At 56.6% G+C, this 14,186-nt stretch overlaps 1 protein-coding gene across 6 annotated transcripts in view; it reads left to right on the plus strand.

The window, feature by feature from the left end:
- LOC100412393 (A disintegrin and metalloproteinase with thrombospondin motifs 7) overlaps nt 1-14,186 on the plus strand; it is a 46,931-nt gene that overhangs the window by 15,788 nt on the left and 16,957 nt on the right. For all 6 annotated transcript variants that reach the window (XM_054257310.2, XM_054257311.2, XM_054257313.2 and 3 more), the window contains 6 exons: nt 5,043-5,126; nt 5,464-5,588; nt 6,395-6,544; nt 7,640-7,783; nt 13,325-13,469; nt 14,035-14,127. In XM_054257310.2, coding sequence (XP_054113285.2) covers nt 5,043-5,126; nt 5,464-5,588; nt 6,395-6,544; nt 7,640-7,783; nt 13,325-13,469; nt 14,035-14,127 — 741 coding nt within the window. The remainder of the gene's footprint in view (nt 1-5,042; nt 5,127-5,463; nt 5,589-6,394; nt 6,545-7,639; nt 7,784-13,324; nt 13,470-14,034; nt 14,128-14,186) is intronic.

Raw genomic sequence — 14,186 nt, forward strand, 5'->3', positions numbered from 1 at the left:
CTGCTTCCTGCAGCCCCTGGGAGGAAAGCTCTCTGCCCCTTAGCAGCCACCTGGTGGTCAGGCCACCATATTACTCTGTTTCTCTCCTGGGCTGGCTGGTTGGGGCAAGGTAAGGGTATGTGCTGTGAGCAAGATGACATCTAAAGGAGCCCCGGTGCCAGGATCCTCTGCCTCTACTTCCCCTGCCAGCCCCTCACCTTCAACCCTAACGGAAATACCCTCTGAGATCGTCCAGTGTCTGGCTCCCTAGTTTATAGCTGTGAAGCCTGAGGCTCACAGAGAGGAAGGGGCTGCGTCCAGGGTTGTTCTCTCTACCTGCTGGCCACCAAGTCCCCACTGCTTGAGTCTGCATCAGTCAGTGCAGCTCAGGGCTGGTTCTTCTCTGATGGACACCCTCATTGGCTCCCTGTTTCATATGGAATAAAAGTCACAGCCTTCTGCCTGGCATTCGAGGTCTTGAAGGCCTTAGCTCAAGCCTCATCTGCCTAGGGAGGGTAGCCACTAACAGCCAGGCTTCAGCAGGGGCTATTGCTGGACAGCGGAGCCTGGCCCCTGTGCTATAGGGGTTGGAGCAAGGGGCAAGGCCAGGTTCTCAGGTCCTGAGGTGCCCTCCTGCTCATTCTCAGCACTTTGGGGGCTCAACCTGAAGGACCCAGGAGCCTGGCTGGAGCCACCGATGGTTATCTGGGTTCATTTCACCCTGCTTTTCTGAGTGTTCCTGTGCTCCAGATTCTGGGCAGAGTATGAACCACCCCACCAGGTGTGGTGGTTCACAGGTGTAATCCCAGAACTTTGGGAGGGCAAGGTGGGCAGATCATTTAAGATCGGGAGTTCGAGACCAGCCTGGGCAACATGGTGAAACCCTGTCTCTACCAAAATACAAAAAACAGTTGGGTGTGGTGGTGCACACCTGTACTCCCAGCCACTTGGGAGGCTGAGGTGGGAGGATCACTTGAGCCCCCTCGAGGCAGAGATTGCAGTGAGCTGAGATCACGCCACTGCACTCCAGCCTGGGTGACAGAGTGAGACCCCATCTCAAAAAAAAAACAACAAAACCCAAAACAGACCCACCCAGCCCAACAGGTCCCCATGACTTAACCTGGGTGACAGGATTGAGGTCTTTTTGCCACAGCGCTTGGCCCCTTCCTGGCTGCCTTGCCCTGGCTTACAGGACCCATGCATTCACTTTGTGAGTTCTCACACTCACCTGCTCTGACAATATCAAGCTCTCCTGAGCCGGTGAGCCCAGCATTGTCCAGGACAGGGTGGGAGCACCTATGAGCCTGACAGTGCTGGACCCTCTGGGAGGCTGCAGGGATGGCAGGGACATGGGAGCCCATGTGGCAAGTCCCTGAAGAAGGAGCCTTGTGGATATCTGTCTAACTTTTGTCCAGTGTTCAATACCCACCACCTCATCTAAACTTCACCCCTATTGATTGATTGATTGATTGATTGACAGTTTTGCTCTGTTGCCCAGGCTAGAGTGCAATGGTGTGATCTCGGCTCACTGGAACTTCCACCTCCCAGGTTCAAATGACTCTCCTGCCTCAGCCTCCTGAGTAGCTGGGACTACAGGTGTGTGCCACCGTGCCCAGCTAATTTCTTTTTGTATTTTTAGTAGAGACAGGGTTTTGCTATATTGGCCAGGCTGTTCTTGAACTCCAGACCTTGTGATCCATCCACCTGCCTTGGCCTCCTAAAGTGCTGAGATTACAGGCGTGAGCCACAACACCCTGCCTGTTTTACTCCACTTCCCCCCCAATTCTGTTCTTGCTTTCTAAGGCCACAAGCCCTTTTCGAGGCGCTTTTTCACACTTTCAGCTCAGCGAGAGCCTGTGGTTACCTGTGACCTCCAGATCTTACCTTCACAAACACTGCACACCCCTGGCATGCTCTCCAGATCTGCAGCAGAACAGGGTCAGGCTTCCCTGGGTATCATCTAGTTGAAACACCCCACAATGACCTTAGGCCATTAACCAAAGCTACTTGGTGGAGTTGATCAGCCAATGAAGAGCCTGCCTCTCTCCGACATCTCCCAATGCCTGCATTGCTTCTGTAGCTCCTGGGAGACAGCGGGGTTATACATGCTGAGGGAAGGCCTTTGTGGTTGCACTAAGCCGCCCAGCCCTGGCCCAGAATATAATGTGGGTCAGTCTTCAGGCAGGCCAAGCAGACCTTCAGGGGCTTCTGGTCCTCTGGAGCCACTTTGCTGGGGACTGATACCAAGCTTACCTGTCTGTGGTCTAGGAAAGATTTGTACTTTTGATCTTTCTCCAGGGTGCCTTTCTCATTTTCCACTGTTGCTTGTCTTTTTCTTTTTTTTTTGATACGGAGTCTTGCTCTGTCACCTAGGGTGGAGTGTAGTGGTGCATTCTTGGCCCACGGCAACCTCTGCCTCCCAGGTTCAGGTGATTCTCCTGCCTCAGCCTCCCGAGTAGCTAGGATCACAGGTGCATACCACCACGCCCAGCAAATTTTTGTATTTTTAGTAGAGACAGGTTTTCATTATGGGAAACCTCTTTAGTAGAGATGGGGTTTGAACTCCTGACCTCAGGTGATCCACCTGCCTTGGCCTCCCACAGTGCTGGCCTTATAGGCGTGAGCCACCATGCCTGGCCTCCACTGTTTCTTTTTAATGAGATAATACATTAGAAATACTGAGGAAGTACCCAAGGCACATTCGTTCATTGAACAAATATGTTTTGAGTGCCCATTATGTGCCAGGTACAAACATGTTACTGGGGCTGTGAGAGGGAGTTCACATAGACCTGGCCCTGTCCTCATGGAGCTTGTGGTCTGGTGAGGGAAACAGACATTAGTTAATGAAACCATTACCTTGTTGCAAAGGAGCAATGGAGAGAGGCACTAGGAAGAACAAGTTCATGGTGTTTTAGGAGTGTTAGCTCAAATAAAGGCTCCCCAGAGGACATGATGAGGTGTGGAGGGGCAGGAGAGAGGATAGGAGGTAACCTGGGGAAGACAGGTGGGAAGATGTTCCAGGTGGAGGCCACAGCATCTGCAAAGGCCCTGTGTTAGGAAGAATCATGGGATTCTAAGAGGAAGACAGAGGGGTTGGAGCCAGAATGAGTGGGGAGCGGAGGCAAGGGGAGATCAGCGAGGAAGGCGGGGACCAGATCCAAGAGGGCTGTTGGCTAGGCTGGGGACTCCTGTCCTTTTCCTGGACAGTAAGAGCCACTTACTGCTTTAGGCAAGGGTGTGGTATGATTGGGTTTGCATTTTCACTTTTTTTTTTTTTTTTTGAGTTGGAGTTTCACTGGAGTGCAATGGCAAAATCTTGGCTCACTGAAACCTCAGCCTCCTGGGTTTAAGCTATTCTCCTGCCTCAGCCTCCCTAGTAGCTGGGATTACTGGCATGTGCCACCATGCCTGGCTAATTTTGTATTTTTAGTAGAGACGGGGTTTCTCCATGTCCGTCAGGCTGGTCTCTAACTCCCAATCTCAGGTGATCTGCTCACCTTGGCCTTCCAAAGTGCTGGGATCACAGGTGTGAGCTACCACACCCAGCCCTGGGTTTGCATTTCAAAGGCAGATGACTGAGCTTGCTAGGCTGCAGGTGGCCTGGAGGGGCTGCAGAGTATGGGGACACTCGTAGGAGACCTCAGCAGCTGAACAGACAAGATGATGATGGCAACTTGGTCGGGGCAGTGGTGTTGCAGACGGAGAGAATGGACAGAATCAGGCAAACTTGGGAGGCAGAATTGGTTGAGTGGAGAAAGGTGATTCAGGGTTGCTGGGCTCCCAGGCTGAGCGTGGGGACAGCAGGGGCCCACGATAGTATCTTCCCCGTTTCTGACCTTGGGTTCTGAGAGTGTTGTTCATCCCCATAATCAGGAGCTTTGGTGCCCTCTTAACAGTGTTTGTTTGGTCCCTTCCTTTTTTTTTTTTTTGAGACGTAGTTTCGCTCTTGTTGCCCAGGCTGGAGTGCAATGGCACAATCTTGGCTCACCGCAACCTCTACCTCCTAGGTACAAGCGATTCTCCTGCCTCAGCCTCCTGAGTAGCTGGGATTACAGGCAGCCACCACCATGCTCAGCTAATTTTGTATTTTTAGTAGAGATGGGGTTTCTCCACATCGGTGAGGCTGGTCTTGCACCCCCCCGCCCCCACCTCAGGCGATCTGTCCGCCCCGGCCTCCCAAAGTGCTGGGATTAAAGGTATGAGCCACCGTGCCTGGCCTGGTCCCTTCCTATTTGAATATTCTTTTTCTTGATGCATTGCTAGAAGTCAACTCACAACTGGCCTGTTCTGCCATCCTGGCCCTCTGGGAACCTGCCGGCTGTCGCCAGTCATAGGCTGGCCTCTTTCGTGTTCTGAGGGAGTTTTAAAAGAGCAGATGGCTTTCCCCACCCATTTCCCCTCACCTTGGCTTATCTTCCATCTTTGGGGACAGACCCCTCTCCTGGGGCTCAGTAGGGAGCCCCCTGTAGCCATGGGGCCTCTGACAGTTGTGCATACCTCCCCTCTTGGTTCCCTGGCTGTCAGCCCTGGGGGATGGGATAGCGGAGCAGTGGGGAGGTTCCACAGGCCTGTGCCTACACTCACTCTACCCAGGTCTGTGCATCATTGGAGGGTGCACTCCTGGGATGATGCTCCTGGCATCCCCAGGGCAGGAGGGTGCTGCTGTAGTAGCCCAGGGGCAGTGGGAGGACTGGGGCCCTGAGACAGGCCACAAAACCAGCATTTGGAGGCCTGAGCTGCTGTCGCCTGTGTGGGGTGGGCATGGAGTTGGTACTTGGAAGCAGATCCCAAACTGTGTGCTCAGGGCAGGCTGCAGGCCTGGGAAGGGGCCTCGGAGACCTCTTGTCCTCTCCAGGTTCTGCCGCTGCCAGGTTGGGGCAGTGTGTGTGAGGTGTGGGGACACTCGTGCATTGGTGCTTGTGCATCACGTGTCAGCTGCGCACCCTGCGTGCACCTGTGCCAGCATCCCTGTGTGTGAGCATGGGTGTGCGTCGTGCTGTGTGGATCGGGGTGGGCATTCTTCATCCTGATGGCAGCCTGATTGACCCCCCTCTCTTGGGCAGGTGGCCGGTCTATTTCATGACCCCAGCATCGGGAACCCCATCCACATCACCATTGTGCGCCTGGTCCTGCTGGAAGATGAGGAGGTGAGTGGCCCTGTGGTCCCACGCTGCCTGGCAATGCCATGGCTGCCAGAGTCCTCTTGCCCCATGACCTGTGCTGCGCTGTATGGAAGAGCACAGTGAAGGCTTCCTTGGCCTGGACTGTGTCCCCTGCCACGCCCCTGGTCCCTGACTGATCCTTTCTCAGGTCCCCTGCAGGAGGTTCCTACAGGAGAGGTGGTCAGGCCAGAAGCGGGACCAGTGCCCGCAGGCCTCCCACCACCCTGCTGGACCTGTGTCTCCTGCCTTGTATGGAGGAGAATTGGGCTTGACCCTCTTGGAACTCAGGGGAGGCGTGAGCAGTCACTCTCTCTGCCCCCAGGAGGACCTAAAGATCACGCACCATGCAGACAACACCCTGAAGAGCTTTTGCAAGTGGCAGAAAAGCATCAACATGAAGGGGGATGCCCACCCCCTGCACCATGACACCGCCGTCCTGCTCACCAGGTGCGGTCAGCCACAGGAGGGTGGGGGCCTGCAGCTCAGGGAGGTGCTTCCTGGCGCCGAGGGAGAAGCCCTCGTGGGACGAGAGTCTGCATACTTTTGGCCCAACGCTGGATTCTGTCAGCACTTTGGGAGGTCTTTTTATTCTGAAATAATTGTGGATTCTTGTGCTGTTGTCAGAAATGATATGGACAGTGGGCCTGTATGGCCTCCACGCATTCCCCCTGCGGTAACAGTTTTCATGACTAGAATACAGGATCCCAGCCAGGAAACTGACACTGATGCATACACAGACTTACTCAGACTTTGTCAGTTCCACACACACTTCCCTTTGTGTGTACGTGTGTGTTTGTGTATTCAGTTCTATGCGGTGTCATCCCTTGTGGGTTCATCTACCCACCGCATAGTACAGATCTGTCCCTTGAGAAGGATGTCTTGTGCCATGTGTTCATAGTCACAACCACCTTCCTCCCTCCTCCCGTAACTTCCAGCCCATCTGTCCGGAGGCTGTTATTTTTCCCTTTGCTGGACTCTGGTAGCTTCTGTCCGCGCCCCTGCTGGGACAGTAACCAGAATTGTTCCGTGTGGTCCTGTGCTTTTGAGTCCCAAATAGATGTCCAGTGGGTGGTGTGTGAATGACAGCACCTGCTTCCCGAACGGTCACTGTGCTGGCCCGATGTCACAGAACAGTGGGAGGGACATCCTTTTCACTCGGGATCAGTGGGGGTGGTGACCCTTCCCTGGCTTGAGCTCAGGTGGGCCTGGCACTGGACCAGGTTAGCCTGAAGGCCGCTTCTCTGCCTGTGCAGGAAGGACCTGTGTGCAGCCATGAACCAGCCGTGTGAGACCCTGGGCCTGTCCCACGTGTCGGGCATGTGCCAGCCGCACCGCAGCTGCAGCATCAACGAGGACACGGGTCTGCCGCTGGCCTTCACGGTGGCCCACGAGCTCGGGCACAGGTACCGTGCCCACTCCTGCTACACTGAGAGCTGAGCCTCACCTTCCCAACCTGGGGGCACCGGGCAGCCAGCCTGTGGGTCACAGAGTCCGGGGGATAGGAAACACTCTGGAGAAGGAGCCCAGCTGGCCACATGCTGCCCTGCACTGTCCCCTCCCCACAACCAGGCTGCTTCCCTGTTAAGCAGGAGAAAGGCCCACCTAGGCATCTCTGGACTGGCCTGGTGGGAGTCTTATTTAAACCGGGGTTGTGATGGGCGGGCAGGTCATCGTAGGTCTTTGGCTGTCCCTCCCCATTGCCCTTAGGGCTGTATTTTTTACTCACAATCCCCATCCCTGCTCCTGTTTACTATGTGGGCTAGGCCAGTGCCTACCCTCTCTGGGCCTGTGTGAGCTTCCCATAGATGAGGGGGTTGGATTCAGCGATGTCCAAGGTCCCTCTGTCTGCTGCCGCCTGAGGCTCCTGTCTTCACATGCCCCCAGCCACCCTGCCACAGTACCGTAGTTTCCTGGCTCTGTTACCCTGGCTAGTTCCATAGACTCTGAGCCTCCTGGGGGTAATAATGAGAACTGAGTGAGATTCTGTTTCTGAAAGGACCTAGCATGGCTCCTGGCACATAGTAGATGCTCAGGAAATCATTTTTCTCATGTGCTTCCCAAGAATGGTCTCAGGCGGCCTTGCCGTAATGCAGCAGCTCAGATCCCTTAACTCAAGTGCACAACCTTGGTACAAGGACCTGTGAGGGGAAACATCTGTCAAACTGTTCTTCAGGCCAGTGAGCTTGCAGGGGCCATCGCAGGCCCCCATCTGTGCCACCTGGTTTGCCATTGCTGGCCAGCACCCAGGCTGGGTCCCTGGCCCTCATTTCAGGCTCAGGCTGGAGCAGGAGCACTTGGGATACTGGCTTTCATTCCCCCATTTTACATGAAGGGAAACTGAGGCTCAGAGAGGGAATGTGACTTTCTTAAAGCCGCGACTGTTAATGGCAGAACCAGGCCTGGGAACTAGGACAGTGTGCCTTGTAGGTCTCCAGGGGAGGGCAGGCTGGCAGCCTCCCGCCGGCTCACCTGCCCCTGGGGTCTGTGCTCTCACACAGTTTTGGCATTCAGCATGACGGAAGCGGCAATGACTGTGAGCCGGTTGGGAAACGGCCTTTCATCATGTCTCCACAGCTCCTGTACGACGCTGCTCCCCTCACCTGGTCCCGATGCAGCCGCCAGTACATCACCAGATTCCTGGAGTAAGTCCTTCCCCCAGCCCTGGGCCCCTGTGCCTTGATCCATGAGGTCAGGGTCTAATGGGAGAGGTGTAGTCATGTTGCAGGGCTGGGGTACAAGGAAGCAGAGGGGCACCTGGCAAAGGTGAGGTGCTGGTGTCCCAAATGTCCTCCTGGAAGGGACCCCTGAGCTTGAACTTGGAGGAGGAGCAAGAGTTCACATATGTGCAGAAGGGAAAAGAACGGTGTTTCTGGTGGAGGAAGCCTGAGAAAGGCCTGCAGCCTTTCCTCTTTCCTCCCGTGTCTTCATTTTCTGCATAAAGGTTGGCTAATACAAGGGTGTTAACATGAGTAAGAAGGGACGATGAGACTTCTCGGTCACTGTCTTCTTTCTGCGTTTGAAGTAAGTCTGGTTCAAACGAAAAATGCCGCCTCTGGGCCCGTCAGTGCCCCCTGCCCCTTACTCGGTCACAGACATAACGTGTTTATCTTCTAATTGCTTTTGATCCTCGCCAGTTCCTACACATTATAGATTCTGAGCTCATGGAGCAAAGTAAATGTTAGATGCAAGTGGGGGAGCAAGGAATGGTGGACGCAGACATTGCTGTCTCCTCTGCTCACACACAGGCTCCTTTGTCCCATTAGACCTGCTTACTGGCTGGGCATGGTGGCTCACGCTTGTAATTCCAGCACTTTGGGAGGCCGAGCCGAGCAGATCACTTGAGGTCAGGAGATTGAGACCAGCCTGGCCATCATGGTGAAACCCTATCTCTACTACAAATACAAAAATTAGCCAGGTATGGTGGCAGGTGCCTCTGATCTCAGCTACTTGGGAGGCTGAGGCAGGAAACCGCTTGAACCTGAGAGGTGGAGGTTGCAGTGAGCCGAGATCACGACACTGCACTCCAGCCTGGGTGACAGAGTGAGACTGTCTCAAAAAAAAAAAAAAAAGAAAGAATAAAATAAATAGACCTCGCTTACAAGGCACAAGGTCAACGATATGAAGAATTCAAGATGGCAGGCTATGTTAGGTGGTTAAGAACCTAGGTTGTGGCCCAGGCTTCTGCCTGTGTTGGCAAACAGGTTACATTATCCCTTAAGCCTCAGAAAATGGAAATCATAATGGGAGCGCCTTGTGCATTCTATCTGACGAGTAAATGAGAAAACACGTGGGGTGCTTAGCACAATGCCTGCCACACAGTAAGCGTTTCATACATGCTCACTATTGTTATTTCCACTGTTACCAAGTGATACACGGCATGGACTTCACCAGGGAGGGCCTGAAGGTGGGGAGAAGGGTGTGTCTCCTTCCTCAGAGAAGGGCAGAGAATGAGAGAATGGTTTCAGCAAATCAGAATAGTAACTGTCCCCAGCATAGCCCCAGGGTTTGTTCCCAGCTGCCCTGACCCAGGGTGCCACCCAACGGCTCTAGGACAGACAGACAGACAAGCCTCTGTCCTCATTCAGCTGCTGGAATGCCTGAGGGACTTGGCTCGGGGCTTGGGGTGAGGATGGGAGGACAGCCTGAGAGTCAGAGCCAGCCGGGGTCTCCCGGAGCCTTGGCACTGGGGAGAGCCAGACAGAAGCAGGACAATACATGCCCCACCAATGGAGGAGTGTTTGGGGAGAAGGAGAACCCCATCTTCCCAAGGTCCTTTCACACTTTCACCTTTGCATCCTGGAAGTCACGCAGCAGGGTGCTCCCAAAGCTCAGAAGAGGGTGTGTGGAGATGCGGAGGTGGGCGGGGGCACCAGCCTGTGGTCTCCTTGCTGGGGGTGGGACAGGAGAGAGGATGGACTCCACCCAAGCAGGTTGGGGGACAGAATGAGTGAGATTCACCAAAAGTGCCAAATGGTCCGGCTGTGTTTCCAACACTTGGGGTGTCTCAGAGGCACTCACATACCACCCCCTCATCCTGGCTGGACCTGAAGCCCCTTGGCCTCCTGTGTATAGATGCTTACGTCCAGCCAAGTAGACTTACAGGGCTGAATCTAAACTCGTTCTGGCTGTGTCTACAAACCCCTATGTCCATAGGGCCCTGTGTGTGGGGACAGTGGTAAAAGAGACAGACATCGTGCCTGTCCTCCAGTCCCTCACACAGCGTGGGGGACAGGCAGATGGGAGTGGGAGATGATTGGCACTGAGGCACGCAGTCTTCTTGGGTCTGTAGGGATGGGGGGAGGGGCACCAACCCTCCTGGGGTCAGGAACAGCAACTCAGAGAAGGAGTCCTGGAGCTGCCCCTAAAGGCCGACTTCCACCACAAGGAAGAAGGGCGCTGTAGGTGGAGGGCAGGCTGGACAGAGGCCAGGGCCATGCCAGTGTAGGGTGGGGCAGAAGAGCCCTGAGGAGGTGGTGGGGGATGGGCTGGAGGGTAGCCTCTGGAGCCTGTCCAAGAGGGTTGGCCTGAAAAACTCTAGAGACTTTCTGGGCTGACAGGTACTCTAGGGGCTCCACGGAGCTGTCACAGCATTTCACCAGTGTCAACTTGGACCAGGTGGGGAGGAGGGGAGTTCCTGCTCCCCGATTCCCTTAAAGCCAGCATTTCTACTGGGAGAGAGGCAGGCTGGGTCACACGTGGGGTCCTCTACTAAATCCCATGGATCCCCCATCCAGCGACTCCATGACCAGATCTCAGGGAGGGGATAGGGGATCGGGCCCCCAGGTCTCTCCTGTTGGTGGTGGGCAGTGCTTTGCTGTCTCCAGGTTACAATGAGGCTTCTGACCCAAGTCACATACTGTCTGCTCTGACCTCCTGTGGAGCTGCCCAGCCCCACTATAATTAGCTCGAGGAGGGGCGTGGAGGGGAAGGGCTGACAGGCTTGGGGATCCGGGTGTGTCGGCAGCGCAGAGAACCTGGCAGTGAGCCTGTCAGAGGAAGGAAGGGCTGGCTGCCGGTCGCCTGTGTGATTTTTCCCAAGAAGACACTGCTATTTATACCCCTGTAGCTTGGGATCGGCCTCTTGTAGATGAGGACGTGAAGGCCCAAGGCCACAAGCATCTACAGCCAGGCAAAGAGTAAAAACTTGGGTTTCTGACTCCCAAGACAGCACCTGGATTCCTGCAGTGGATTCGGTGAAGGTCGCCTCCTGCTCCCGACTTCTCCCGTATACCCAGGGGGAGCTGACAGGTTGTGGCTTCAGCTGCCCAGCAGCAGGCCCACAGGAGCCACATGAGCAGCGAGTCAGCACTGGGGTCCAGCCAGGAAACAGAAGGGCTGGGCTGTAGCCCAGGGACTGTCGGTGCTGGGGTGAGGCACATTGGATCCCTCAGCCACTGGGTCAGAGGACCCCCTAGCTAGGATGGGTGAGCCCCCATTAATGTCCTTGAACCATGGAATGCTAGAGGGAAGGAAGGAACCCAGGGCCAGCTGACCCCATCACCCTCTTCCGACACTCTGCCCTGGGTGCAGGCCCAGGGAGGCTCAGGGAACCCCAAGCCGCCGGAGCACTTGGGGCACTCCTTTCTTCCCGCCAGGCCTCGGCTGCCATGGTTTTAAACTTTTATTTGGGGTGAAATATTTGAGGCTGGGCTCGCTGTTGAATGGGAGGAGCCCTGCCCTGGGGGCAGCCCAGTGAGCAGACACAGCCTGGTGCAGGCAGCCTAGACTTGGCTTGAGATCCTGGCCATCACGTTCCTCTTGCGTGGCTCAGGGCAAGTGACGGATGAGTCCTGAGTGTGTGAGGGGAGATGATGGTAGAGTCTCCCTGGGATGTTGTGAGGAGCGAATGAGAGGGTATGCACCTGCTACCTGGGACCAGCCTGGCACGTGGTCATCTTGGGGTTGTGAGGAGTGAATGAGAGGGTGTGCACACCCGAGCCACACCCGAGGGCCATTTCTGCCCGGGACCAGCCTGGCACGTGGTCATCTTGGGCACTACGACTGCATGCAGCAGCTGCTCCTCTGCCCACTCCCATGTTAGAGGGATCTGTTTCCCTGCCCACTCCCATGTTAGAGGGATCTGTTTCCAGCCAGCAGGACAGTCTGGGTGACTCCAGGAGGATTCCAGGGTCCTCAGTAGAAGTTTGGTCACCTTGGCTTTCTTCTCCGCAGCTCTGGGCACAGCCAAGGGCCTGTCACTGGCCAGGGGACTTAGGAGACCACACAGACTGCTCACCCAGCCTGGATCTCCCAGCTGCCAGGCCCCTCCTCTGAAATCTGGGCTTTGGGATCCTTCGGTCTGAGCCACCCTCCCAGCCTCGCCCCACACCTGCCTTCAGTGGTACTGGCTGTTCCTGACTCTTTCATGTTCTTCCAGCCTCTCCACATCTGTAGTGTTTCCTCCTCCTCTCCCTTCTGGACTCCGGGATCCGTCACCTCTGCTTTCTTCCCGGTGCAGTCCCTGCCTGGCCCACCCAGCACTGTGGCTCAGCCTGGTTCTTGGCCTGGCACCACCTGCCCTGAGACCTCCCAGATGGGAGACTGGAGGATTTTTGCCTCCCTATCGCCCCTGCCTGGCTAGAGGCCCCAGGTCCCGTGGGTTATGTTTCTGTTGTTTCTGCCCAAGTCGTGGCTGCTGGGGTCATCTCAGTCCTGATTGTCCACGTGGTTCAATTCTCCCCAGAACTGCTGCCCCCAGAAGGCCCCCAAACTTTTCTCCAGTTTCTCCAGGACAGCAAGGAGCTGAGGGGCAGGCTGGTCAGCATGCCAGGGCACTCCTGCTGCTAAGGTCCAGCAGGGGCAGCAGGATGGACACTGGGCCCAGACGCAATAGCCACACCCGAGGGCCATGCAGAGTGAGGCAGGGGCAGAAGTGGGTGCCAGCTGGGCCTGGGCCACCCTCCCCAGGGCCCCCCACCTGCTTGCCTCCTGCCTTGTGTTGTGTCTGGGTGGGCAGCCTTGTCTTCACCACACAGAGGCAGCAGGAGTGTGTGGTGGGTACAGATCGTGCCTGCTCTCGTCTGCCTTGTTCCTCACCACCGCTGCCAGGGAATGCGGCTGGAGGAAGGCGGGAGTAGATAGGGTGTGACAGAGGCTAAGGCCAGCCCTGCAGGGGGTGGGGGACAGGGGACAGGCATGGCTGCCTGGGCTCTCTCCCAGGGGAGGGCTGCTTTCCAGACCTCCTCCTTCCATAGATGACCCGAGGTCTCTGCCTGGGTGGGGCCATCGGAGGCTCTATTGTGTCAACTGCGATGTGATGTTCTCCAGATCCTTGTCGGGCCTGGCTCCGGGATCTGGGCTCAGGGATGCAGGCTGCAGGGTTGGAGAGCAGGGCCACATGAGGGCTTGGTGATTCAGGAGGTCTTCGGAGGGAAGCGCCCTGGGGCTGCATCTGGAGGGAAGGCTGCAGCCGTAGGAAGGCTGCCACGTGGAGGCGGCATCGTGTGCAGAGGCCAGGCACTGGGGCTGCGGTTGTTGAGCTGGAGTGCCCAGGAGGTGAGATGAGCGCGGCCGGGAGGACCTCTGCTGCTGGCTGCAGGGTGGCTGAGGCAAGCGGGGGTCTGGAGTTCTCCTGCAGTGGTGGGGCTCTGTGCCACTCCCTCCTCCCCTCCCAGCCCAGCTGAGGCCTCTCCGGTGGGTCTCACAGGCTGCCCCGGCTCACCCCTCTCCTGTCCCATCTCTAGCCGAGGGTGGGGCCTGTGTCTGGATGACCCTCCTGCCAAGGATATCATCGACTTCCCCTCGGTGCCACCCGGCGTCCTCTATGATGTGAGTCACCAGTGCCGTCTCCAATACGGGGCCTACTCTGCCTTCTGTGATGACATGGATGTAAGTGGGCTAGGGTGGGTATGAGGGTGTGGGGACCCGGCAGGAGGCCTCGGGGGGCAGTCCTCACCAGCCCATGGATGCCAGCCTGGGAGGAACCTCGCTTGGCCTGGGCTGCACACTGTGACACGTCTGAGGCCTGTGGGAGAGGCCAGGGATGGGAAGCCACAGACCTGGCTCTGAATTCTGGGTCAACCATGGATCCACTGTGACAAGTCCCTTAGCCTCCTTGGGGCTGGCTTTTAAGAGGGAAAAGGAACCCATGTGGGGAGGGTCTGTTTATCCTGGAGAAGACTGCCTGGAGTGATCTTCTAATGGGAGTGTTTTCAGAGGTGGGGCTGGGCCAGGAGAGGGCTGGACAGCTGGGGAGTGCAGCCCCGGGCCCCCTAAACCACCACAGGGTCTGGAGAGGAAGGTGGGAGCAGACACAGAAGGGACCTCTAGGGGTCTGTGGACCCCTCCATGTGGAAGGGTGTCCAGGGGGCCCTTGGGGACAGGGTGGGGGCAGGGCAGGTGGTGGCATAGGGGTGGGTGGGGTAAGGGTGTGGCCTGTGTCCCCTCCTTGCAGAATGTCTGCCACACACTTTGGTGCTCTGTCGGGACCACCTGTCACTCCAAGCTGGATGCAGCCGTGGATGGCACCCGGTGTGGGGAGAACAAGGTAGGAGGTGCCTAGTCCCAGCGGCGGGAGGGAGAGGCCAGACCTCCTGCTGTGTCCAG

Source organism: Callithrix jacchus, chromosome 6 (assembly GCF_049354715.1).
Source record: "Callithrix jacchus isolate 240 chromosome 6, calJac240_pri, whole genome shotgun sequence".
Classification (NCBI taxonomy): Eukaryota; Metazoa; Chordata; class Mammalia; order Primates; family Cebidae; genus Callithrix; species Callithrix jacchus.